The 25,482-nt window shown below is 50.5% G+C and overlaps 1 protein-coding gene across 8 annotated transcripts in view; it reads right to left on the bottom strand.

Annotated features, from left to right (window-relative positions):
* LOC123993632 (glutamate receptor 1-like) overlaps positions 1-25,482 on the bottom strand; it is a 232,954-nt gene that overhangs the window by 122,721 nt on the left and 84,751 nt on the right. For all 8 annotated transcript variants that reach the window (XR_006831482.1, XM_046295984.1, XM_046295991.1 and 5 more), the window contains exons 3-4: positions 23,152-23,391; positions 4,648-4,832 (exon numbers count right to left, since the gene is read on the bottom strand). Coding sequence is in view for 7 of the 8 variants with exons in the window: in XM_046295984.1 (XP_046151940.1) it covers positions 4,648-4,832; positions 23,152-23,391 (425 nt within the window). In the remaining variant the exon portion in view is untranslated. The remainder of the gene's footprint in view (positions 1-4,647; positions 4,833-23,151; positions 23,392-25,482) is intronic.

Raw genomic sequence — 25,482 nt, 5'->3', positions numbered from 1 at the left:
TGTCTTCACACAGCTAGAGCCAAGCGTTGGAGGAGAGAGAGGGGACACTGTCTTCACCCAGCTAGAGCCAAGCGTTGGAGGAGAGAGAGGGGACACTGTCTTCACCCAGCTAGAGCCAAGCGTTGGAGGAGAGAGAGGGGACACTGTCTTCACCCAGCTAGAGCCAAGCGTTGGAGGAGAGAGATGGAGGAGTTGGAGGAGAGAGAGGGGACACTGTCTTCACACAGCTAGAGCCAAGCATTGGAGGAGAGAGAGGGGACACTGTCTTCACCCAGCTAGAGCCAAGCGTTGGAGGAGAGAGTTGGAGTTGGAGGAGAGAGAGGGGACACTGTCTTCACACAGCTAGAGCCAAGCGTTGGAGGAGAGAGAGGGGACACTGTCTTCACTCAGCTAGAGCCAAGCGTTGAAGGAGAGAGATGGAGGAGTTGGAGGAGAGAGAGGGGACACTGTCTTCACACAGCTAGAGCCAAGCATTGGAGGAGAGAGTTGGAGGAGTTGGAGGAGAGAGAGGGGACACTGTCTTCACACAGCTAGAGCCAAGCGTTGGAGGAGAGACAGGGGACACTGTCTTCACACAGCTAGAGCCAAGCGTTGGAGGAGAGAGAAGGGACACTCTTCACACAGCTAGAGCCAAGAGTTGGAGGAGAGAGAGGGGACACTGTCTTCACACAGCTAGAGCCAAGCGTTGGAGGAGAGAGAAGGGACACTCTTCACACAGCTAGAGCCAAGAGTTGGAGGAGAGAGAGGGGACACTGTCTTCACACAGCTAGAGCCAAGCGCTGGAGGAGAGAGTTGGAGGAGAGAGAGGGGACACTGTCTTCACACAGCTAGAGCCAAGCGTTGGAGGAGAGAGTTGGAGGAGAGAGAGGGGACACTGTCTTCACACAGCTAGAGCCAAGCGTTGGAGGAGAGAGAGGGGACACTGTCTTCACACAGCTAGAGCCAAGAGTTGGAGGAGAGAGAGGGGACACTATCTTCACACAGCTAGAGCCAAGAGTTGGAGGAGAGATAGGGGACACTGTCTTCACACAGCTAGAGCCAAGCGCTGGAGGAGAGAGAGGGGACACTGTCTTCACACAACTAGAGCCAAGCGTTGGAGGAGAGAGAAGGGACACTCTTCACACAGCTAGAGCCAAGAGTTGGAGGAGAGAGAGGGGACACTGTCTTCACACAGATATAGCCAAGCGTTGGAGGAGAGAGTTGGAGGAGAGAGAGGGGACACTGTCTTCACACAGCTAGAGCCAAGCGTTGGAGGAGAGAGAGGGGACACTGTCTTTACACAGCTAGAGCCAAGAGTTGGAGGAGAGAGAGGGGACACTGTCTTCACACAGCTAGAGCCAAGAGTTGGAGGAGAGAGAGGGGACACTGTCTTCACACAGCTAGAGCCAAGCGCTGGAGGAGAGAGAGGGGACACTGTCTTCACACAACTAGAGCCAAGCGTTGGAGGAGAGAGTTGGAGGAGTTGGAGGAGAGAGAGTGGACACTGTCTTCACACAGCTAGAGCCAAGCGTTGGAGGAGAGAGAGGGGACACTGTCTTCACACAGCTAGAGCAAAGCGTTGGAGGAGAGAGAGGGGAAAGAGGTCTCGGGCTCTTTCTGTTTTTATGTGTGTGTGGGAGGGGGAAGGACGCATATGTGTGGTGGAGTGGTGCGTGTGCGTGCGTGTGTGTGTGTGTGTGTGTGTGTGTGTGTGTGTGTGTGTGTGTGTGTGTGTGTGTGTGTGTGTGTGTGTGTGTGTGTGTGTGTGTGTGTGTGTGTGTGTGTGTGTGTGTGTGTGTGTGTGTGTGTGTGTGTGTGTGTGTGTGTGTGCGTGTGTGTGTGTGTCATTAATTGCTATGCCAGGATACACCCTTCCCAGGCAGCAGTAGCGTGGTGAGTAAATGTTTCTCTACAGCTCCAAATGTCAACCTAACCGTATCTATATCTCCTGTCTCTAATACTGAGACTGAGACTAATACAGTACACTGGACGACTGCTGCCTGGGAGGATCCTCTTATCCACAGTTTGGCCTTTATTGTCAATAATCTTGCCCTGTAGGTAGCTCTACAAATGGGTCACTATCTGGCACAGCCAGAAAGTCAAACTCTGAAACCCTAACAAACCCTAACCACACCATGTGCCTTAATGACTTAATAACAAACTTGTATGTCATTTGTAAATATGGATAAAATTGTTAAATTACGAGCCTAGTAGGTTTAGCCACGGAAAAAGTCAGGAACCTTCCTGCTAGCCATGATTAGCTGAGATAACGGATGGTTTGAATATGCTGAGAGATGAGTTCAGATTGGTAGCCACGTAGCTCGCTTCTGTCTATAACAGGAGATGCTCAGTATTTGTAGATAATCCTTTCTACTACATTTTTTTTGAAAGATATAACGTTAGCCATGCAGAACTGTAAAAGCGTTTCTACAGCTCTCAACAACATTGCTGCTCTGAATTTAGCAAGCGCAATCGACAAAGATCAGTGGGACGACATTTTGCACACAATCAGTGTGAACCAGAGTGACTTGACACAACAACAGGCCAAACAAGCTGTAGCTCGCTACAAACCAAACAGAAGAGACACGCTGCCGTGAAGCCTTCATCCATGTATACGGGTCATTTTCAGATATTATACATTTCAAATGTTGTCAAAGTTGTTTTTCTGCAGGTTAAAAGGTACGGTTAGCTCGATAGCCAACGTTAGCTTGCTGGCTCGCTAGCTAACATTAAGTGTGCGATCTGTATATTTACATTATACATATCTCAGGAAACCATTTGCATTGCATAGCTAGCTAACATTTAACCTAGTCGAAGGAATTGTCTGTGGAGCTCCGAGAAAGGATTGTGCTGAGCCACAGATTTGGGGAAGGGTACCAAAATATGTTTGCAGCATTAAAGGTCTCCAAGAACACAGTGGCCTCCATCATTCTTAAATGGAAGAAGTTGAGCAATTGGGGGAGAAGGGCCTTGGTCGAACTAAAAACCCAATGGTCACCTGACCAAGCTCGAAAGTTCCTCTGTGGAGATGGGATAACCTTCCAGAAGGACAACCATCTCTGCAGCACCCCACCAATCAGGCCATTATGATAGAGTGGCCAGATGGAAGACACAGTTAAAGGCACATGACAGCCCGCTTGGAGATTGCCAAAAGGCACTTAAAGACTCTCAGACCATGAGAAACAAAAATCTCTGGTTTAATGAAACCAATATTGAACTCTATGGCCTGAATGCCAAGCGTCACGTCTCGAGGAAACCTGGCACCCTCCTTACGGTGAAGTATGGTGCCGGCAGCATCATGCTGTGGGATTGTTTTTATGCGGCAGGGACTGGGAGACTAGTCATAATCGAGGAAAAGATTAACGGAGCAAATTAGAGAGAGATCCTTGATGAAAATCTGCTCCAGAGTGCTCAGGACCTCAGAGGGAGGCGAAAGTTCACCTTCCAACATTACAACGACAGTAAGTACACACGCAGAAAATGCATGAGTGGCTTCGGGACATGTCTCTGAATGTCTTTGAGTGGCCCAGCCAAAGCCCGGACTTGAACCCGATCGAACATCTCTGGAGAGACCTGAAAATAGCTGTGCAGCGAATCTCCCCATCCAACCTGACAGAACTTGAGAGGATCTGCATAGAAGAATGGGAGAAACTCACCAAGTACAGGTGTGCCAGGCTTGAAGTGTCATACCCAAGAAGACTTGAAGCTACAATCACTGCCAAAGGTGCTTCACCAAAGTACTGAGTAAAGGGTCTGAATACTTAAATGTGATATTTCTGTTTGCTTTGTCATTATGGAGTATTGTGTGTAGATTGATAGGGAAAAAATACAATTTAATCAATTTTAGAATAAGGCTGTAAAGTAACAAAATATGGAAAAAGTAAAGGGGTCTGAATACTCCAAATGCACTGTAGGCCAAGGACTATATCAATGTATTTTTACCTGGAGTTGTTCCTACTACTTTCAAACACTTTGTTTTGAAATCTTTGGTTGTTTACTATACTACCTTACTCACTCTTTTTAGCACATGGCCTCAGATGTGAATCCTTAAATAGATGGGTGGAGCTAAGGCTTGAGAGGGTGTGAATGATGCTGAATGGGTGTAGACAAAGAAGTGCTCTCCAGTAGGTTTACCAAAACATTAATGGACCATTTTCTCAAAAGTGGAGTTACAAGTTTATCAAATTTTAAAGCAGAATTAATTTCCCATTGTTCCTCAACTGAGGTCACATATAAGCCTATTTTGACTTTGCAGCTGGCCTATCTAGCGGAAATTGCTCAGTTCTGCCTCCACGGCAAGATTCATGACAATAAACGTCAACCTGTCTCTCTTACCTTCTCTTCTCTCTCTCTTTATTACTCTCTGTCTTTCTCTGCTAGCTATGTGGTGCTTATTTCACTGAGAATTCATGTTAATTATGTCTCACGTGCAACAGAGTGATGCTTTCTCAAATGTCTGGATTCAATTAATTTCACAGAAAGCCAAAGTATAACGACCCAAATCATGCCTACTTTTGTCATCTGACAGGCATTTTTATGTGGCACAGTTCTGACCAAACCAGGGCTGGCAAAGTTCTGGCTTATGTATGGTAGCTGCTTACCATATTTGCTATTGCTTGCCCACTACTAGCGATGCAGATGACTCCTGCAATGTCACAGTCTCGTTACCTTTTTGAGGATGGAGGTGAGTCTTTCGGTCTCACAGTCGATGATGATCTGTCCCTCCTTCCTCTTGTCCAGGTCTTGGAACACCTTGAGGAACGAGGTCTCCGTCATGGTCTCCACGTTGACAGACGTCACCAGCCAGCTCCTCTCAGCAGCCGTGTCCAGGACCTTCTGCAGCACAGACAGGCCTACAGGTCAGGGGCAAAGGTCATGTGTTAGAGGTGAACTATGGCTGTGTTCCAAAAGGCATCCTATTCCCTGGTGCCCTGGTGCAGTACATGGTGAATAGGGTGTCATTTTGGATGCATCGTATGACATCATTTACACTGTATGACTGACATATCTTAGAAACTAAGCATCTTGTCCAAAAGCCCAAGAAGCACCTTTCCCACTAAGCCCAAGAAGCACCTTTCCCACTAAGCTCAAGAAGCACCTTTCCCACTAGCCCAAGAAGCACCTTTCCCAATAAGACCAAAAAGCACCTTTCCCACTAAGCCCAAGAAGCACCTTTCCCAAAAGCCCAAGAAGCATTTTGCCCAAAAGCCCAAGAAGCACCTTTCCCACTAAGCCCAAGAAACACCTTGCCCAAAAGCCCAAGAAGCATTTTGCCCAATAAGCCCAAGAAGCACCTTTCCCACTAAGCCCAAGAAGCACCTTTCCATCTAAGCCCAAGAAGCACCTTTCCATCTAAGCCCAAGAAGCATCTTGCCCAATAAGCCCAAGAAGCATTTTGCCCACTAAGCCCAAGAAGCATCTTGACCACTAAGTCCAAGAAGCATCTTGCCCAATAAGACCTATCCATCAATAACAAAGCTTTCATGCTAACATAGACCTATCTATCAATAACAAAGCTTTCATGCTAACATAGACCTATCCATCAATAACAAAGATTTCATGCTAACATAGACCTATCCATCAATAACAAAGATTTCATGCTAACATAGACCTATCCACCAATAACAAAGTTTTCATGCTAACATAGACCTATCCATCAATAACAAAGATTTCATGCTAACATAGACCTATCTATCATTAACAAAGATTTCATGCTAACATAGACCTATCCATCAATAACAAAGATTTCATGCTAACATAGACCTATCCATCATAAGACTTTCTCTGACAGCACAGTGATGTAATATATGATTACCGGCTCCAGAGGGACAATTCATTATAACGACTGGGATGCCATGTACAGATATGTTGTTACAGCACTTGGTGTTACTCTGAATAATCACTCCACACACACACACACACACGCACGCACGCACGCACGCACGCACGCACGCACACACACACACACACACACACACACACACACACACACACACACACACAAACACACACACACACACACACACACACACACACACACACACACACACACAAACAAATGCGCACCACACACACCAGGATGACCACAAGCATAAGCGACATAAGTGGCTGCTTAGGGCCCCCGGCCGCAAGGGGCCCCCGGCCGCAAGGGGGGGCCCCCGGCCATTTTTTTATATATGTATTTTTTTTGGAACTCAATTGGGGTCTCAACGTAGAATACAGAAGGTACAATTTCAAAATTTGGTTGTACATCAGCAGTTTTTCTCTTGTTATGTCAGTCACTGAGATTCACTCAATTAGCCCATTTCAGCTAACATTTTTTAGATTGGAAGTTTGTCTAGCCAGCTGTCTAAACTTGTAGTAATCATGACCGAATCCTGGCAACGCAGGGCACATGCCCAAAATCCCTAACCTCCATTTGTCACCCATTGTTTATGTTAGTCATTGTCACTCAGATATCTTATTAACATGGCATAAGTCATACAAAATGTGTAGAATTGCAGAAAATGATCTTTAAAACGGCAAAAGAAAATCACAGGGAAATTGCAGGGAAATAGCTGTAAAACTGTTCTTTTTTCTCTTCCCCATGGCAACATGTGTAGAATTGCAGGGAAATAGCTGTAAAACTGTTCTTTTTTCTCTTCCCCATGGCAACATGTGTAGAATTGCAGGGAAATAGCTGTAAAACTGTTCTTTTTTCTCTTCCCCATGGCAACATGTGTAGAATTGCAGGGAAATAGCTGTAAAACTGTTCTTTTTTCTCTTCCCCATGGCAACATGTGTAGAATTGCAGGGAAATAGCTGTAAAACTGTTCTTTTTTCTCTTCCCCATGGCAACATGTGTAGAATTGCAGGGAAATAGCTGTAAAACTGTTCTTTTTTCTCTTCCCCATGGCAACATGTGTAGAATTGCAGGGAAATAGCTGTAAAACTGTTCTTTTTTCTCTTCCCTGTAAAATGGCAACATGTGTAGAATTGCAGGGAAATAGCTGTAAAACTGTTCTTTTTTCTCTTCCCCATGGCAACATGAGTAGAATTGCAGGGAAATAGCTGTAAAACTATTATTTTCTCTCTTCCCCATGGCAACATGTGTAGAATTGCAGGGAAATAGCTGTAAAACTATTATTTTTTCTCTTCCCCATGGCAACATGTGTAGAATTGCAGGGAAATAGCTGTAAAACTGTTCTTTTTTCTCTTCCCCATGGCAACATGTGTAGAATTGCAGGGAAATAGCTGTAAAACTATTATTTTTTCTCTTCCCCATGGCAACATGTGTAGAATTGCATGACGCGTTATAAAACCGCTAGATTTTCTATATGCTCCATTGTGTAGAATTGCAGGACCACTGAAATGTTTTGCCGCGAGGTGGGGTACCCCTAACTAAATCTCACTAAGGGCCCCCAAAAGGCTAGGGCTGGCCCTGCACACACACACAGACACAGACAGTCCCTCAGAGGCACCAATTACATCCAGGCCACTCCATTAAGCTGTCCCCATAGGCTGCTAATGCACTAAAGTATCATGGGGAAACAGGCTAGGGAACCAATGGGCTCGCGGCTCAGAACAGGGACAGGAAATAAGAGACCATTAGGGAACACATCGATCATGGCTGCAGATTTACAGTGTGGGAGGCACACACACACACAGTATCATATTAGACCAATCAGAATCCTCCTGGGAGGGGACAGACAGTTATTCCAGAAGGTAAACAAAGCTTTTACCAACTGCAGAGCGGCGGCCATTACTAAGCCAAATACTGAATTATAACAATTACATTATAAGCTAAGATAATACATGAAGCTGTATTCCACACAGCCAGTCACAACTGCACTAGAGAGAATCAAAAAAGGCATATGACCCTCTTTACATATTTCACATGCCATATTTGCAACAGGGTTGTTGGTGTGTCTAACTAGTCAGAATTATGTTGAAAGGTGATGGATGCCTGGCTCCGTTGGATGGATTAGAGGAGAGGTTGAGAAGTGGTTAAAAAGGGGTTGGTGACACCTGATAAATACAATGTGTCAAATCACATAAATCATTTGAGAAATCGGACATGGGGCAAATACAGTCCAGTGGTGTTCAGAATACTTGGTTTCAAACCCAGCAGCCAGTCACATTAAACCATTGACTGCTATGGGCAGCAGAGAACTCCATAGACGGAGCTTCTGCTTTCAGGACCATGGTCAACTTCTCTGTTTCAGAGTGGTTTGTTTCAGGCCAACTAACCACTCTGAAACTACAGGACCATGGTCAACTCCTCAGACAGAAAACACTCTTTTCCTTTTGTCTTTTTTCTTCTCAACCTTCTGTTGTCGTGGTGTGATTACAGGACCATGGCCAGCTCCCTAGAGCTCAATCTCACAATCTGCAGTCTGCACCCCTTTTCCACAAGAACACACACAATTATTCTAGTCAAAGTAAAACCTGTCTGCCCCCTACACCCTGAAATAGAACAAGGAGGTTGAATCGGAAACACAAATCTGAGTCTGCACACCATGAAAAAACCCTCATAAGAATTCATTATGGAATCTGGCCCTCAAAATAACTAATAATGGAATCTGGCCCTCATAAGAACTAATAACGGAATCTGGCCCTCAAAATAACTAATAATGGAATCTGGCCCTCATAAGAACTAATAATGGAATTTGGCCCTCAAAATAACTAATAATGGAATCTGGCGCTCATAAGAACTAATAATGGAATCTGGCCCTCAAAATAACTAATAATGGAATCTGGCCCTCATAAGAACTAATAATGGAATCTGGCCCTCATAAGAACTAATAATGGAATCTGGCTCTTCAAAAGAACCATAAGTAATGGAATCTGGCCCTCTTGTGAACAAAATAAAATAATGGAATCTGGCCCTCATAAGAACTAATAATGGAATCTGGTCCTCATAAGAACTAATAATGGAATCTGGCCTTCAAAAAAACTAATAATGGAATCTGGCCCTCATGTGAACTAATAATGGAATCTGGCCCTCATAAGAACTAATAATGGAATCTGGCCCTCATAAGAACTAATAATAGAATCTGGCCCTCATGTGAACTAATAATGGAATCTGGCCCTCATAAGAACTAATAATGGAATCTGGCCTTCAAAAGAACTAATAATAGAATCTGGCCCTCATGTGAACTAATAATGGAATCTGGCCCTCATAAGAACTAATAATGGAATCTGGCCCTCATGTGAACTAATAATGGAATCTGGCCCTCATAAGAACTAATAATGGAATCTGGCCCTAATAAGAACTAATAATGGAATCTGGCCCTCATAAGAACTAATAATGGAATCTGGCCCTCATAAGAACTAATAATGGAATCTGGCCCTCATAAGAACTAATAATGGAATCTGGCCTTCAAAAGAACTAATAATGGAATCTGGCGCTCATACCAACTAATAATGGAATCTGGCGCTCATAAGAACTAATAATGGAATCTGGCCCTCAAAATAACTAATAATGGAATCTGGCCTTCATAAGACTAATAATGGAATCTGGCCCTCATAAGAACTAATAATGGAATCTGGCCTTCAAAAGAACCAGTAATGGAATCTGGCCCTCTTGTGAACAAATAATGGAATCTGGCCCTCATAAGAACTAATAATGGAATCTGGTCCTCATAAGAACTAATAATGGAATCTGGCCTTCAAAAAAACTAATAATGGAATCTGGCCCTCATGTGAACTAATAATGGAATCTGGCCCTCATAAGAACTAGTAATGGAATCTGGCCCTCATAAGAACTAATAATAGAATCTGGCCCTCATAAGAACTAATAATGGAATCTGACCTTCAAAAAAACGAATAATAGAATCTGGCCCTCATAATAACTAATAATGGAATCTGGCCCTCATAAGAACTAATAATGAAATCTGGCCTTCAAAAAAACGAATAATAGAATCTGGCCCTCATAAGAACTAATAATAGAATCTGGCCTTCATAAGAACTAATTGGACTAACACATGGAGAGACCGACACGTGGGAGGAGAGAGAGACAGATCATTTTATTTATTTTTATTCACTAAAATGGGCCATTTTGTGAATATTGTTTATTACATTTACATTTAAGTCATTTAGCAGACGCTCTTATCCAGAGCGACTTACGAGGGTGTTAATGGACGTGAACATTTATTTTCACTGTTTCCAGGCATTTGAAAATAAAAAGAGACACACTTTAGAAGTTAACAGCTGATGCTCAGTAACACATCTACACAGATGTTATCTGGGGAGAAAATAGTTTTAAAATCCCTGCGACTGCAGGACAATGGCAACACTCAGAGGTGTATCTTTATGTTCACTCTGTGCATACCAAATGGCACACTATTCCCTTTATTGTGCACTACTTTAGGAAATAGAGTGCAATTTGGAAAGACTTTCCAGTTAAAGCGCTTAAAAAAGTAATATTTATAAAGAGAAGTTCTAAATGTATTCAACATCAACAATGACCTATGCAAGCATTCACGCACAAACGTACGTACGCACACACACACACACACACACACACACACACACACACACACACACACACACACACACACACACACACACACACACACACACACACACACACACATACACACACACACACACACACACACACACACACACACACACACACACACACACACACACACACACACACACACACACACACACACACACACACACACACACACACACACACACACACACACCTGCATAAATGTATGGATACCTTAATCTCTCCCCCAGGCATTCAACTTTAATCCACAAGGCCTGCATAAAGCCCAGACCAGTTGGGCTGTGATGGACAAAGATGATAATTTATGAAGAAGGATGTGCACAGGCTCACACATCAACAATGACCTAATGACAAGGCAGCTGGAGAATATTCCAGGCAACAGGAGGCAATATGGATGAGGATATGGACAGAACTCTCCATCCCACGCACGCACGCACGCACGCACGCACGCACGCACGCACGCACGCACGCACGCACGCACGCACGCACGCACGCACGCACGCACGCACGCACGCACGCACGCACACACACACACACACACACACACACACACACACACACACACACACACACACACACACACACACACACACACACACACACACACACACACACACACACACACACACACACACACACACACACACACACACACACACACACACACACACACACACACACACACACACACACACACACACACACACACACACACACACACACACACACACACACACACACACACATGCGTGCACACACACACGCCAACACACAAACAGCAGGGTTAATGGCAATGCAGTCCCTCACTGGCCGATAAAGGGATCATGGGAGATAAAAACATCACTGGGACATGCATGGCGCTCTAGCTATCATGGCTTCTATGAATCACAAGGATCAGTCCTCTGTGTGAAACCCCCTCTGTCACAGTCCTGTTGTGTGTCCAGACAGACTGACAGAGTGACAGTTTATCAAGGTCTCACAGTTGTCATTAAACTGGCTTTATTTCAGAGAGTGTAACATCACTCAGCAGTCACAGCACACACAAAGAGACGTGCACGCACGCAGACAAGAATGCATACACACACAAATACATAAACACGTAGGCATGCATACACACACACTGCCAGCGTATGCAGAGTTTAGTGTAGCTTGACAGTTATGCTCTGGAACACACAACACCTGAGACAGATGGCACAGCATTATAGGTAGGCTACAGCTGATTGGCTGGGAGGGGTTATAGGAGGAGGGGAGGGGAGGTGAAAAGAGGGGAGAGACCGGGAGGAGAGGAGGCGAGAGACTGGGAGGAGAGGAGGCGAGAGACTGGGAGGTTAGGAGGGGAGAGGAGGGGAGGGAAGGCGAGAGACTGGGAGGAGAGGAGGAGAGAAGAGGTGAGAGACTGGGAGGAGAGGATGGGGAGAGACTGGGAGGAGAGAAGAAGAGAGGAGGGGGGAGAGGGGTGGAGAGACTGGGAGGAGATGAGGGGAGAGGAGGCGAGAGACTGGGAGGAGAGGAGGGGAGAGACTGGGAGGAGATGAGGGGAGAGGAGGCGAGAGACTGGGAGGAGAGGAGGGGAGAGACTGGGAGGAGAGGAGGGGAGAGACTGGGAGGAGTGGAGGGGAGAGGAGGGGAGAAACTGGGTATAGGAGGGGTGAGACTGGGAGGAGAGAAGGGGAGAGACTGGGAGGAGAGAAGGGGAGAGACTGGGAGGAGAGAAGGGGAGAAACTGGGAGTAGAGGAGGGGAGAATTAGAGGAGAGGAGAGGAGATGAGGGGAGCAACTGGGAGGAGCGGAGTGGAGAGATGGGGAGAGACTGGGAGGAAAGGAGGGGAGAGACTGGGAGGAGCGGAGTGGAGAGATGGGGAGAAACTGGGAGTAGAGGAGGGGAGAATGAGAAGAGAGGAGAGGAGATGAGGGGAGAGACTAGGAGGAGGGGAGAGGAGGGGGGAGAGGAGCAGAGAGACTGGGAGGAGATGAGGGGAGAGGAGGCGAGAGACTGGGAGGAGAGGAGGGGAGAGACTGGGAGGAGTGGAGGGGAGAGGAGGGGAGAAACTGGGAGGAGAGGAGGGGAGAGACTAGGAGGAGAGGAGGGGAGAGACTGGGAGGAAAGGAGAGGAGAGAAGGGGAGAGACTGGGAGGAGAGGAGGGGAGATGAGGGGAGAGACTAGGAGGAGAGGAGGGGAGAGACTGGGAGGGGAGGATGGGAGAGACTAGGAGGAGAGGAGGGGAGAGACTGGGAGGAGTGGGGGGAGAGGAGGGGAGAGACTGGGAGGAAAGGAGAGGAGAGAAGGGGAGAGACTGGGAGGAGAGGAGGGGAGAGGAGGGGAGAGACTAGGAGGAGAGGAGGGGAGAGACTGGGAGGAGTGGAGGGGAGAGGAGGGGAAAAACTGGGAGTAGAGGAGGGGAGAGACTGGGAGGATAGGAGGGGAGAGAAGGGGAGAGACTGGGAGTAGAGGAGGGGAGAGACTGGGAGGAGAGGAGGGGAGAGGAGGGGGAGAATAGCGGAGAGACTGGGAGGAGAGGAGGGGAGAGACTGGGAGGAGAGGAGGGGAGAGTCTGGGAGGAGGGGAGAGGAGGGGATAAACTGGGTATAGGGTGAGACTGGGAGGAGAGGAGGGGAGAGACTGGGAGGAGAGAAGGGGAGAGACTGGGAGGAGAGAAGGGGAGAATGGGAGGAGAGGAGAGGAGAGGAGAGAAGGGGAGATACTGGGAGGAGAGGAGGGGAGATGAGGGGAGAGACTGGGAGGAGAGGAGGAAAGAGGAGGGGAGAGACTGGGAGGAGAGCAGGGAGAGACTGGGAGGAGTGGAGGGGAGAGGAGGGTAGACACTGGGAGTAGAGGAGGGGAGATGAGGGGAGAGACTGGGAGGAGAGGAGGGGAGAGGAGGGGAGAGACTGGGAGGAGAGGAGGGGAGAGACTGGGAGGATAGGAGGGGAGAGAAGGGGAGAGAGTGGGAGTAGAGGAGAGGAGAGACAGGGAGGAGAGGAGGGGAGAGGATTGGAGGGAGAGGAGCGGAGAGACTGGGAGGAGATGAGGGGAGAGGAGGCGAGAGACTGGGAGGAGAGGAGGGGAGAGACTGGGAGGAGTTGGAGGGGAGAGGAGGGGAGAAACTGGGTATAGGAGGGGTGAGACTGGGAGGAGAGAAGGGGAGATACTGGGAGGAGAGAAGGGGAGAGACTGGTAAGAGTGGAGGGGAGAAACTGGGAGTAGAGGAGTGGAGAGACTGGGAGGAGTGGAGGGTAGACACTGGGCGGAGAGGAGGGGAGAGACTGGGAGGAGTGGAGGTGAGAAACTGGGAGGAGAGAAGGGGAGAGACTGGGAGGAGTGGAGGGGAAAGACTGGGAGGAGTGGAGGGGAGAAACTGGGAGGAGAGAAGGGGAGAGACTGGGAGGAGTGGAGGGGAGAGACTGGGAGGAGAGGAGGGGAGAGACTGGGAGGAGAGAAGGGGAGAGACTGGGAGGAGTGGAGGGGAGAAACTGGGAGGACTGGAGGGGAGAGGAGGGTAGAGACTGGAAGGAGAGGATGTGAGAGGAGAGACTGGGAGGAGGGGAGAGGAGGTGAGACTCTGGGAGGAGAGGAGAGTAGAGGAGGGGAGAGGAGAGGAGGGGAGAGACTGGGAGGAGAGGAGGGGAGAGTCTGGGAGGAGTGGAGGGGAGAGACTGGGAGTAGAGGAGGGGAGAGACTGGGAGGAGAGAAGGGGAGAGACTGGGAGGAGTGGAGGGGAGAAACTGGGAGGACTGGAGGGGAGAGGAGGGTAGAGACTGGAAGGAGAGGATGGGAGAGGAGAGACTGGGAGGAGGGGAGAGGAGGGTAGAGACTGGGAGGAGGGGATGGGAGAGGAGAGACTGGGAGGAGAGGAGGGGAGAGACTGGGAGGAGTGGAGGGGAGAGGAGGGGAGAGACTGCGAGGAGAGGAAGGGAGAGTCTAGGAGGAGTGGAGGGGAGAGACTGGGAGTAGAGGAGGGGAGAGACTGGGAGGAGAGAAGGGGAGAGACTGGGAGGAGTGGAGGGGAGAAACTGGGAGGACTGGAGGGGAGAGGAGGTTAGAGACTGGAAGGAGAGGATGGGAGAGGAGAGACTGGGAGGAGGGGAGAGGAGGGTAGAGACTGGGAGGAGGGGATGGGAGAGGAGAGACTGGGAGGAGAGGAGGGGAGAGACTGGGAGGAGTGGAGGGGAGAGACTGGGAGCAGAGGAAGGGAGAGACAGGGAGGAGAGAAGGGGAGAGACTGAGAGGAGTGGAGGGGAGAAACTGGGAGGACTGGAGGGGAGAGGAGGTTAGAGACTGGAAGGAGAGGATGGGAGAGGAGAGACTGGGAGGAGGGGAGAGGAGGGTAGAGACTGGGAGGAGGGGATGGGAGAGGAGAGACTGGGAGGAGAGGGAGAGACTGGGAGGGGAGAGACTGGGAGGAGAGAGTCTGGGGGAGAGGAGGGAGAGACTGGGAGGAGAGGACTGGGGGAGAGTCTGGGAGGAGTGGAGGGGAGAGACTGGGAGGTAGAGGGGAGGGAGAGACTGGGAGGAGAGAACTGGGGGAGGGGAGACTGGGAGGAGTGGAGGGGAGAAACTGGGAGGACTGGAGGGGAGAGGAGGGTAGAGACTGGGAGGAGGGGATGGGAGAGGATAGACTGGGGGAGGAGACTGGGAGGAGGGAGAGACTGGGAGGAGTGGAGGGGAGGGAGAGACTGGGGGATGGCAGAGGAAGGGAGAGACAGGGAGGACTGGGAGAAGGGGAGAGACTGCAGAGGAAGTGGAGGGAGAGGACTGAGAGAAGTGGGAGAGACTGGCAGACTAGAGTAGAGTAGGGGAGAAATTGGGAGAAGTGGAGGGGAGGGGAGAGACTGGGAGGAGTGGAGGGGAGGAGGGGAAACACTGGGAGGAGAGAAGGGGAGAGGAGGGGAGAGACTGAGAGGAGAGGAGGGAAGAGACTGGGAGGAGAGAAGGGGAGAGACTGGGAGGAGTGGAGGGGAGAAACTGGGAGGACTGGAGGGGAGAGGAGGGTAGAGACTGGAAGGAGAGGATGGGAGAGGAGAGACTGGGAGGAGGGGAGAGGAGGGTAGAGACTGGGAGGAGGGGAGAGGAGGGTAGAGACTGGGAGGAGGGGATGGGAGAGGAGAGACTGGGAGGAGAGGAGGGGAGAGACTGGGAGGAGTGGAGGGGAGAGACTGGGAGCAGAGGAAGGGAGAGACAGGGAGAAGAGAAGGGGAGATACTGGGAGAAGTGGAGGGGAGAGGACGGGAGAGACTGCGAGTAGAGTAGGGGAGAAATTGGGAGAAGTGGAGGGGAGGGGAGAGACTGGGAGGAGTGGAGGGGAGAAACTAGGAGGAGTGGAGGGGAGAGAAGGGGAGAGACTGGGAGGAGAGGAGGGGAGAAACAGGGAGGAGTGGAGGGGAGAGACTGGGAGGAGAGGAGGGGAGCGACTGGGAGGAGAGGATGGGAAAGACTGGGAGGAAGGCAGGGGAAACTGGTAGGAATGGAGGGGAGAGACTGTGGAGAGAAGGGGGAGGAGGGGGGAAATTGGGAGTAGAGGAGGGGAGAGACAGGGAGGTGACAAGGAAGCCTGGAGGAATGGAGTGGAGAAACTGGGATGAGTGGATGGGGAGAGACCCCTCCTGTCTCAGCCTCCAGTATTTATGGGTAGATGTGTCGGGGGCTGGGAGGAGTGGAGGGGGAAATCTTGGGAGTAGAGGAGAACCATGGGAGAGACATGATGAGTCCCCAGGAGGTGACAATGGGAGAGCCTGTCCCCAGAGGAATGCTCCAGTTTCAACTGGAGATTCAACTGGGATGAACATTTGAACATCTTGGATGGGAGAGGACTGGCCACCCCACATATGGGAGGAGACTAGGGGAGGGGAGGCTCCTTGCTGTCCCCAGTCCACCTGACTGTGCTGCTGCTCCAGTTTCACTGTTCTGCCAATGACCATGCTGGTCAGGAACATTTGAACATCTTGGTCATTTTCTGAGGCACAGCCAGAAGAGGACTGGACTGGGAGGTTTTGGAGGGGAGAAACATTGTTTGGTTTGGGGTTTTAGCTGGGGACAGGGAGAGACTGGATTTGATTTTGATTTGAGGAGGGGAGAGACTGGAGGGAGAGAAGGGAGAGGAGGGGAGACTGGGGGGAGAGACTGGGAGGGGAGGAGGGGAGACACAGAGGAGAGAAGGGGAGAGGAGGGGAGAGACTGGGAGGAGGGGAGAAACTGGGAGTAGAGGAGGGGAGAGACTGGGAGGAGAGGAGGGGAGATACTGGGGGAGAGAAGGGGAGAGACTGGGAGGAGTGGAGGGGAGAAACTGGGAGGAGAGGAGGGGAGAGACTGGGAGGAGAGAAGGGGAGAGACTGGGAGGAGTGGAGGGGAGAAACTGGGAGGAATGGAGGGGAGAGGAGAGGAGGTGAGAGGAGGGGAGGGGAGAGACTGGGAGGGGAGGAGGGGAGAGACTGGGAGGAGGGGAGAAACTGGGAGTAGAGGAGGGGAGAGACTGGGGGAGAGAAGGGGAGAGACTGGGAGGAGTGGAGGGGAGAAACTGGGAGGAGAGGAGGGGAGAGACGGAGGAGAGAAGGGGAGAGACTGGGAGGAGTGGAGGGGAGAGATTGGGAGGAGAGGAGGGGAAAGACTAGGAGGAGAGGAGGGGAGAGACTAGGAGGAGAGGAGGGGAGAGACTAGAGAGGGAGGGGAGAGACTGGGAGGAGAGGAGGGGAAAGACTGGGAGGAGGGCAGAGACTGGGAAGAGAGGAGGGGGAGACTGGGAGTAGAGGAGGGGAGACTGGGAGGAGAGGAGGGGAGAGACTGGGAGGAGAGGAGGGTAGAGACTAGGAGGAGAGGAGGGGAGAGACTGGGAGGAAAGGAGGGGAGAGACAAGGAGGGGAGGAGGGGAGAGACTGGGAGGAGAGGAGGGGAGAGACTGGGAGTAGAGGAGTGGAGAGACAAGGAGGGGAGGAGGGGAGCGACTAGGAGGAGAGGAGGGGAGAGACTAGGAGGAGAGGACAGGAGAGACTGGGAGGAGGAGGGAGAGGGAGAGAGGAGGGAGGAGAGGAGGGGAGAGACTAGAGGAGAGGAGGGGAGAGACTGGGAGAGAGGAGGGGAGAGACTAGGAGGAGAGGAGGGGAGAGACTGGGAGGAGAGGAGGGGAGAGACTAGGAGGGGAGAGGAGAGGGAGGAGACTGGGAGTTGAGGCGGGGAGAGACTAGGAGGAGAGGAGGGGAGAGACTAGGAGGGAGGAGGGGAGAGACTGGGAGGAGAGGAGGGGAGAGACTGGGAGGAGAGGAGGGGAAAGACTAGGAGGAGAGGAGGGGAGAGACTGGGAGGAGAGGAGGGGAGAGACTAGGAGGAGAGGAGGGGAGAGACTGGGAGGAGAGGAGGGGAGAGACTGGGAGGAGAGGAGGGGAAAGACTAGGAGGGAGGAGGAGGCGAGAGACTAGGAGGAGAGGAGGGGAGAGACTGGGAGGAGAGGAGGGGAGAGACTGGGAGAAGAGGAGGGGAGAGACTGGGAGGAGCGGAGGGGAGAGACTGGGAGGAGAGGAGGGGAGAGACTGGGAGAAGAGGAGGGGAGAGACTGGGAGGAGAGGAGGGGAGAGACTGGGAGGAGAGGAGGGGAAAGACTAGGAGGAGGAGAGGAGGGGAGAGACTGGGAGGAGAGGAGGGGAGAGACTGGGAGGAGAGGAGGGGAGAGACTGGGAGGAGAGGAGGGGAGAGACTGGGGGAGGGAGGAGAGGAGGGGAAAGACTAGGAGGAGAGGAGGGGAGAGACTAGGAGGAGAGGAGGGGAGAGACTAGGAGGAGAGGAGGGGAGAGACTGAGACTGGAAGGAGAGGAGTGGAGAGACTGGGAGGAGAGGAGGGGAAAGACTGGGAGGAGAGGAGGGGAAAGACTAGGAGGAGAGGAGGGGGAGAGACTAGGAGGAGAGGAGGGGAGAGACTCGGAGGAGAGGAGGGGAGAGACTAGGAGGAGAGGAGGGGAGAGACTAGGAGGAGAGGAGGGGAGGGGAGAGACTGGGAGGAGAGGAGGGGAGAGACTAGGAGGAGAGGAGGGGAGAGATTGGGAGGAGAGGAGGGGAAAGACTAGGAGGAGAGGAGGGGAGAGACTAGGAGGAGAGGAGGGGAGAGACTAGAGAGGGGAGGGGAGAGACTGGGAGGAGAGGAGGGGAAAGACTGGGAGGAGGGCAGAGACTGGGAAGAGAGGAGGGGGAGACTAGGAGGAGAGGAGGGGAGAGACTGGGAGGAAAGGAGGGGAGAGACAAGGATTGGTGGAGGGGAGAGACTGGGAGGAGAGGAGGGGAGAGACTGGGAGTAGAGGAGTGGAGAGACAAGGAGGGGAGGAGGGGAGCGACTAGGAGGAGAGGAGGGGAGAGACTAGGAGGAGAGGACAGGAGAGACTGGGAGGAGAGGAGGGGAGAGACTAGGAGGAGAGGAGGGGAGATACTAGAGGAGAGGAGGGGAGAGACTCGGAGAAGAGGAGGGGAGAGACTAGGAGGAGAGGAGGGGAGAGACTGGGAGGAGAGGAGGGGAGAGACTAGGAGGAGAGGAGGGGAGAGACTGGGAGTTGAGGCGGGGAGAGACTAGGAGGAGAGGAGGGGAGAGACTCGGAGGAGGGGAGAGACTGGGAGGAGAGGAGGGGAGAGACTGGGAGGAGAGGAGGGGAAAGACTAGGAGGAGAGGAGGGGAGAGACTGGGAGGAGAGGAGGGGAGAGACTAGGAGGAGAGGAGGGGAGAGACTGGGAGGAGAGGAGGGGGGAGAGACTGGGAGGAGAGGAGGGGAAAGACTAGGAGGAGAGGAGGCGAGAGACTAGGAGGAGAGGAGGGGAGAGACTGGGAGGAGAGGGGGGAGAGACTCGGAGAAGAGGAGGGGAGAGACTGGGAGTTGAGGAGGGGAGAGACTGGGAGGAGAGGAGGGGAAAGACTAGGAGGAGAGGAGGGGGAGAGACTAGGAGGAGAGGAGGGGGAGAGACTCTGAGAAGAGGAGGGGAGAGACTAGGAGGAGAGGAGGGGAGAGACTAGGAGGAGCGGAGGGGAGAGACTGGGAGGAGAGGAGGGGAGAGACTGGGAGGAGAGGAGGGGAGAGACTCAGAGAAGAGGAGGGAGAGACTAGGAGGAGAGGAGGGGAGAGACTCGGAGAAGAGGAGGGGAGAGACTAGGAGGAGAGGAGGGGAGAGACTGGGAGGAGAGGAGGGGAGAGACTGGGAGAAGAGGAGGGGAGAGACTGGGAGGAGAGGAGGGGAGAGACTGGGAGGAGAGGAGGGGAAAGACTAGGAGGAGAGGAGGGGAGAGACTGGGAGGAGAGGAGGGGAGAGACTGGGAGGAGAGAGGGGAGAGACTGGGAGGGAGGGAGAGACTGGGAGGAGAGACTGGGAGGAGGGGAGGAGGGGAGAGACTGGGAGGAGAGGAGGGGAAAGACTAGGAGGAGAGGAGGAGAGAGACTAGGAGGAGAGGAGGGGAGAGACTAGGAGGAGAGGGAGGGGAGAGACTGGAAGGAGAGGAGTGGAGAGACTGGGAGAGAGGAGGGAAAGACTAGGAGGAGAGGAGGGGAAAGACTAGGAGGAGAGGAGGGGAGAGACTAGGAGGAGAGGAGGGGAGAGACTCGGAGGAGAGGAGGGGAGAGACTAGGAGGAGAGGAGGGGAGAGACTAGGAGGAGAGGAGGGGAGAGACTGGGAGGAGAGGAGGGGAGAGACTAGGAGGAGAGGAGGGGAGAGATTGGGAGGAGAGGAGGGGAAAGACTAGGAGGAGAGGAGGGGAGAGACTAGGAGGAGAGGAGGGGAGAGACTAGGAGGAGAGGAGGGGAGAGACTCGGAGAAGAGGAGGGGAGAGACTAGGAGGAGAGGAGGGGAGAGACTAGGAGGAGAGGAGGGGAGAGACTGGGAGGAGAGGAGGGGAGAGACTCGGAGGAGAGGAGGGGAGAGACTCGGAGAAGAGGAGGGGAGAGACTAGGAGGAGAGGAGGGGAGACACCTGGTGTGTTTTTTTTGTTGCACCGACAGAAAATGAAGCAGCTGAAACGTGTTTGCTTTCCTCTTGCTGACATACAAGTATGCTTTTCAAATACCCTGACAAAATGAGAGCTTTCGAGATATTCAACACTCTCCTACTCCTTGTGTGACAAATCATTGTGTCTGTGTGTCTTTGTGTGTGTTGTCTGTCCATGGGCAGGTGTTTCCTAGAGCCGTGGCTGAAAAGGCTTTTCACTGTGAAAGGACACAATGGCTACTCCTTACCCATCCACTGTCACCATGGCAATCAGTGAATGACTAACTGTGGTTGGTATGACAACTGATGTCTTGCACAAGACAGGACCTGTGAGAGGTGTGTGTGTATGCAGGAAATATTTATTGTGTACGTGTTTACGTGTGCGCGTGCAACACTCACGCAGTAGTACATGTACGTGCGTAAGTACGTTTGTGTGTGTGTGTGTGTGTAACGTTCTCTAACGTGCAGATTTTACAGGCTCATGTTCCATTTCTAAAGCTATTCCTGACACTCACCTGGAACATCATACCCTGTGCCCCAGCGATCCTACCAAACCTCCAGCAACTCCCTCGTATATTAGCCTGGATAGTCAGCTGAAAATCACTCTGTTTCACTACCGTGTCACTTGGTCTCCTTGACAACCTTGACAAACCAGCCAGTGGTTGTGTTTTACACTAATGTCGTGGTCCTCTGTAGCTCAGTTGGTAGAGCATGGCGCTTGCAATGCCAGGATAGACGGTTTGATTCCCGGGACCACCAGTACGTGAAAGAATGTATGACTGTAAGTGTCTGCTACCGTGCATTCGGAAAGTTTTTAGACCCCTTGATATTTTGTTACGTTACAGCCTTATTCTAAAATAGATTTAAATGTTTTTTTCCCTCATCAGTCTACACACAAAACCCCATAATGACAAAGCAAAAACAGATTTTTAGACATTTTAGCAAATATACACACTACCGTTCAAAATCTTGGGGTCATTTAGAAAAGTCCTTGTTTTTGAAGGAAAAGTTACATTTCTGTCCATTAAAATAACATTAAAATATCAAACTGATCAGAAATGTTAATGTTGTAAATGACTAGTGTAGCTGGAAACAGCAGATTTTTTAATGGAATATCTACATAGGCATACAGAGGCCCATTATCAGCAAACATCACTCCTGTGTTCCAATGGCACGTTGTGTTAGCTAATCCAAGTGTATCATTTTAAAAGGCTAATTGATCATTAGAAAGTCATTTTGCAATTATGTTAGCACAGATGAAAACTGTTGTGCTGATTAAAGAAGCAATAAAACTGGCCTTCTTTAGACTAGTTGAGTGTCTGGACCATCAGCATTTGTGGGTTTGATTACAGGCTCAAAATGGCCAGAAACAAATAACTTTCTTCTGAAACTCATCAGTCTATTCTTGATCTGAGAAATTAAGGCTATTCCATGCGAGAAATTGCCAAGAAACTGAAGATCAAAACACCAGTCTCAATTCTCAATGTCAACAGTGAAGGGGTGACTCTGGGATGCTGGACTTCTAGGCAGAGTTGCAAAGAAAAAGCCATATCTCACACTGGCCAATAAAAATAAATAATTAAGATGGGCAAAAGAACAGAGACACTGGGCAGAGGAACTTTGCCTAGAAGGCCAGCATCCCGAAGTCGCCTCTTCACTGTTGATGTTGAGACTGGTATGAGACACTCAGTTTCTTGGCAATTTCTCGCATGGAATAGCCTTCATTTCTCAGAACAAGAATAGACTGACGAGTTTCAGAAGAAAGTCTTTGTTTCTGGCCAATTTGAGACCACTGAAAAACATCCCCACAGCATGATGCTGCCCCCACCATGCTTCACCGTAGGGATGGTGCCAGGTTTCCTCCAGACATGATGCTTCACATTCAGGCCAAGGAGAATCTTGTTTCTCATGGTCTGTGAGAGTCCTATAGGTGCCTTTTGGCAAACTCCAAGCGGCTGTCATTTGCATTTTATTGAGCAGTGGCTTCCGTCTGGCCACTCTAGCATAGAGGCCTGATTGGTGGAGTGCTGCAGAGATGGTTGTCCTTCTGGAAGGTTCTACACAGAGGCACTGTGGAGACCAAGGCCCTTCTCCCCCGATTTCCCAGTTTGCCTGCTTCCATATAAGAATGATCGAGGCCACTGAGTTCAGAAATGTGTTGATACCCTTCCTCAGATCTGTGCCTAGACACGATCCTGTCTCGGAGCTCTACGGAGAATTCCTTTGACCTCATGGCTTGGATGATCAATGGAAACATGATGCACCTGAGCTTAATTTAAATTCTCGAGGGTCAGAATACTTATATAAATAATGTATTTCCGTGTTTTGTTTTTTAAATAAATTTGAACACATTTTTTAATACCTGTTTTTTTTCTGGGTATTGTGTTTAGATTGATGAGGGGGACAAATAAGGCTATATCGTAACAAAATATGGAAAAAGTAAAGGGGTCTGAATACTTATTGAATGCACTGTGAATGGAACATGTTCCGTGTTGTCTTATATTTGTGCATCATTGTGAAGTTGATATAGTCTTTTCACACTGTAGGGCCGACCAGAACCGTACTGAGCAAGCAATTATATTTTATTTGACATTGTGCTTTTGAGCAGCATGGTCTCAGCAATTATGTTGGAAGAATAACGAGGCCGACCCAGTACAGCTATTCTTTCACATGCAGACATTATTCAGAGAACACATCATTTGACCTTTGACCCCTTTACTCACCAGAATCTGAGCTGTACATGTAGACGAACTTGGTCCATCCGTAGTGGTCTATGACCCCCACCAGAGTGTCCTGTAGCTCGGGTCTCAGCTGGATCACAAACTGGTTGGCCGTCTCGATGGGGAAGGAAGGCGTGACGAAACACACGTGCAGCGCCCCGCAGAACGACATCAGCATGTTGACCGTCTTCCTGTCGTAGAGGCCAATGATAGCATAGACACCTTTAGAGAACTGGGAACAGACTGGGGGCAAGGAGAGTGGGGGAAGATGCAGGGAGAGAGAGGGAGGGGGAGAGGGAGGGAGAGTGGGATGACGGAGAGAGAGAGGAAGGGGAGAGGGAAGGGGAGGAGAGTGGGAAGATGGAGAGAGCGAGGAAGGGGAGAGGGAGAGAGAAGAAGAGGGGTGGAGGAGAGTAAGAAGGGAGGGGGAGGGGAAGAGGGGGAGGGGGAGAAAAGAGATGACATTGTTGACTTTCTGGCATTTAGGTTCACATTCTGAAGACCTGTCGATTGAAAACATAATGCTACACTGCGAGATAAATTCTGCACAGATTAGGGTAACTCTACATTTTAAGTACCATGATAGACTGTCTATATGTAGCATGATGGGCTTTCTGTTTACTGTGAGAAGTGGACAATGGAGGGATAGACAGATGTGGAAAAGAAAGGTGAGAAATGGACATGAGAGGTTAATCAATGCATCCTCTGGGTCCCACTGACATATTACTGACAGCAGTACTCATGATTCCTATGTCACATACTTTTCTCTCTCTCTCTCTCTCTCTCTCTCTCTCTCTCTCTCTCTCTCTCTCTCTCTCTCTCTCTCTCTCTCTCTCTCTCTCTCTCTCTCTCTCTCTCTCTCTCTCTCTCTCTCTCTCTCTCTCTCTCTCTCTCTCTCTCTCTCTCTCTCTCTCTCTCTCTCTCTCTCTCTCTCTCTCTCTCCCTCTCTCTCTCCCTCTCTCTCTCTCTCTCTCTCTCTCTCTCTCTCTCTCTTTCTCTCTCTCTCTCTCTCTCTCTCTCTCTCTCTCTCGCTCTCTCTCGCTCTCTCTCTCTCGCTCTCTCTCTCTCTCGCTCTCTCTCCTGCTGCCTTGTTCTCTCTCTCTTCTCTCTCTCACCCTCTCATTCCCTGGTCTGCCACTGTCTCCCGTTGAGCCAAAATGGCCTCCATCTGTTTTGATCCTGTTACCTTCATTTTCGCTCTTCCTCTCTTTTCACTGCACCACAAGACATATCTCTTCATCTCTTTTCACTGCACCACAACATATCTCTTCCTCTCTTTTCACTGCACCACAACACATATCTCTTCCTCTCTTTTCACTGCACCACAACACATCTCTATCTCTGCTCTCTGCTCTGGCAGTGTGCTGCTCTCTTTTCCCTCTCAGGTCTGGTCTGCTCTGGCCTTTGCTGGTCTGGGGCTGGGTTATTTTTTGCTACGTCTTGTCTGTGGGTGGTCCAGGCCTCATGTTTCTCTGTATTCACCCAACAGATTGAGGCTCCAGCATGTTCAGCCTGTTCAAAGCACAGGGCCAGATTACAGTGAGGGGAGGGGCAGAGGGGAGGAAGGGGAGGGGCAGAGGAAGGAGGGAGGGAGGGAGGGAGGGCCTGCCCCACCGCAGAAAAAACAGCATTCTCCAGGCCATGTGTGTGTGTGTGTGTGTGTGTGTGTGTGTGTGTGTGTGTGTGTGTGTGTGTGTGTGTGTGTGTGTGTGTGTGTGTGTGTGTGTGTGTGTGTGTGTGTGTGTGTGTGTGTGTGTGTGTGTGTGTGTGTGTGTGTCTTCCATATGTATGGTGACTCACCCTACGTAGAGCGCTCCCTGAAATAGACTAGCCTACTTGCACCTCGCCACTCAGAAATTGTACAATTGTAACAGACGACTCCCATGGTCACCCTCTGAAAAAGTACACCAGTACACGTGATACTCTGCTATAAATTCCCACTCTCTTGTACATTTTAGAAAGCAAGATTACGGCACCACCACCTCTACTGAAAACCAATAGAAACCTTGATTTCACCGTTTAACCATACACACTCTTCAGCTCTTCTGGCATGATGACCTGATACCCCTGGTATGATAAGTAATCCTTATTCATATGATCAGTAGTCTTCTGCCTGAGTCTGCTGCTCCAGTTATAGGGATTAGAGACAGCAGCACCAGTAGAGTACATAACCATCAGAGACAGCAGGACGAGTACAGTACCAAACCCTTAGAGACAGCAGGACCAGTACAGTACCAAACTATTAGAGACAGCAGCTACAGTACAGTACCAAACCATTAGAGACGGCAGGACCAGTACAGTACCAAACCCTTAGAGACAGCAGCACCAGTACAG

Source organism: Oncorhynchus gorbuscha, linkage group LG13 (genome assembly GCF_021184085.1).
Source record: "Oncorhynchus gorbuscha isolate QuinsamMale2020 ecotype Even-year linkage group LG13, OgorEven_v1.0, whole genome shotgun sequence".
Lineage (NCBI taxonomy): Eukaryota > Metazoa > Chordata > Actinopteri > Salmoniformes > Salmonidae > Oncorhynchus > Oncorhynchus gorbuscha.
Note: the sequence above shows the minus strand (reverse complement) of the source record. Positions and strands in the feature narration are given on the sequence as shown.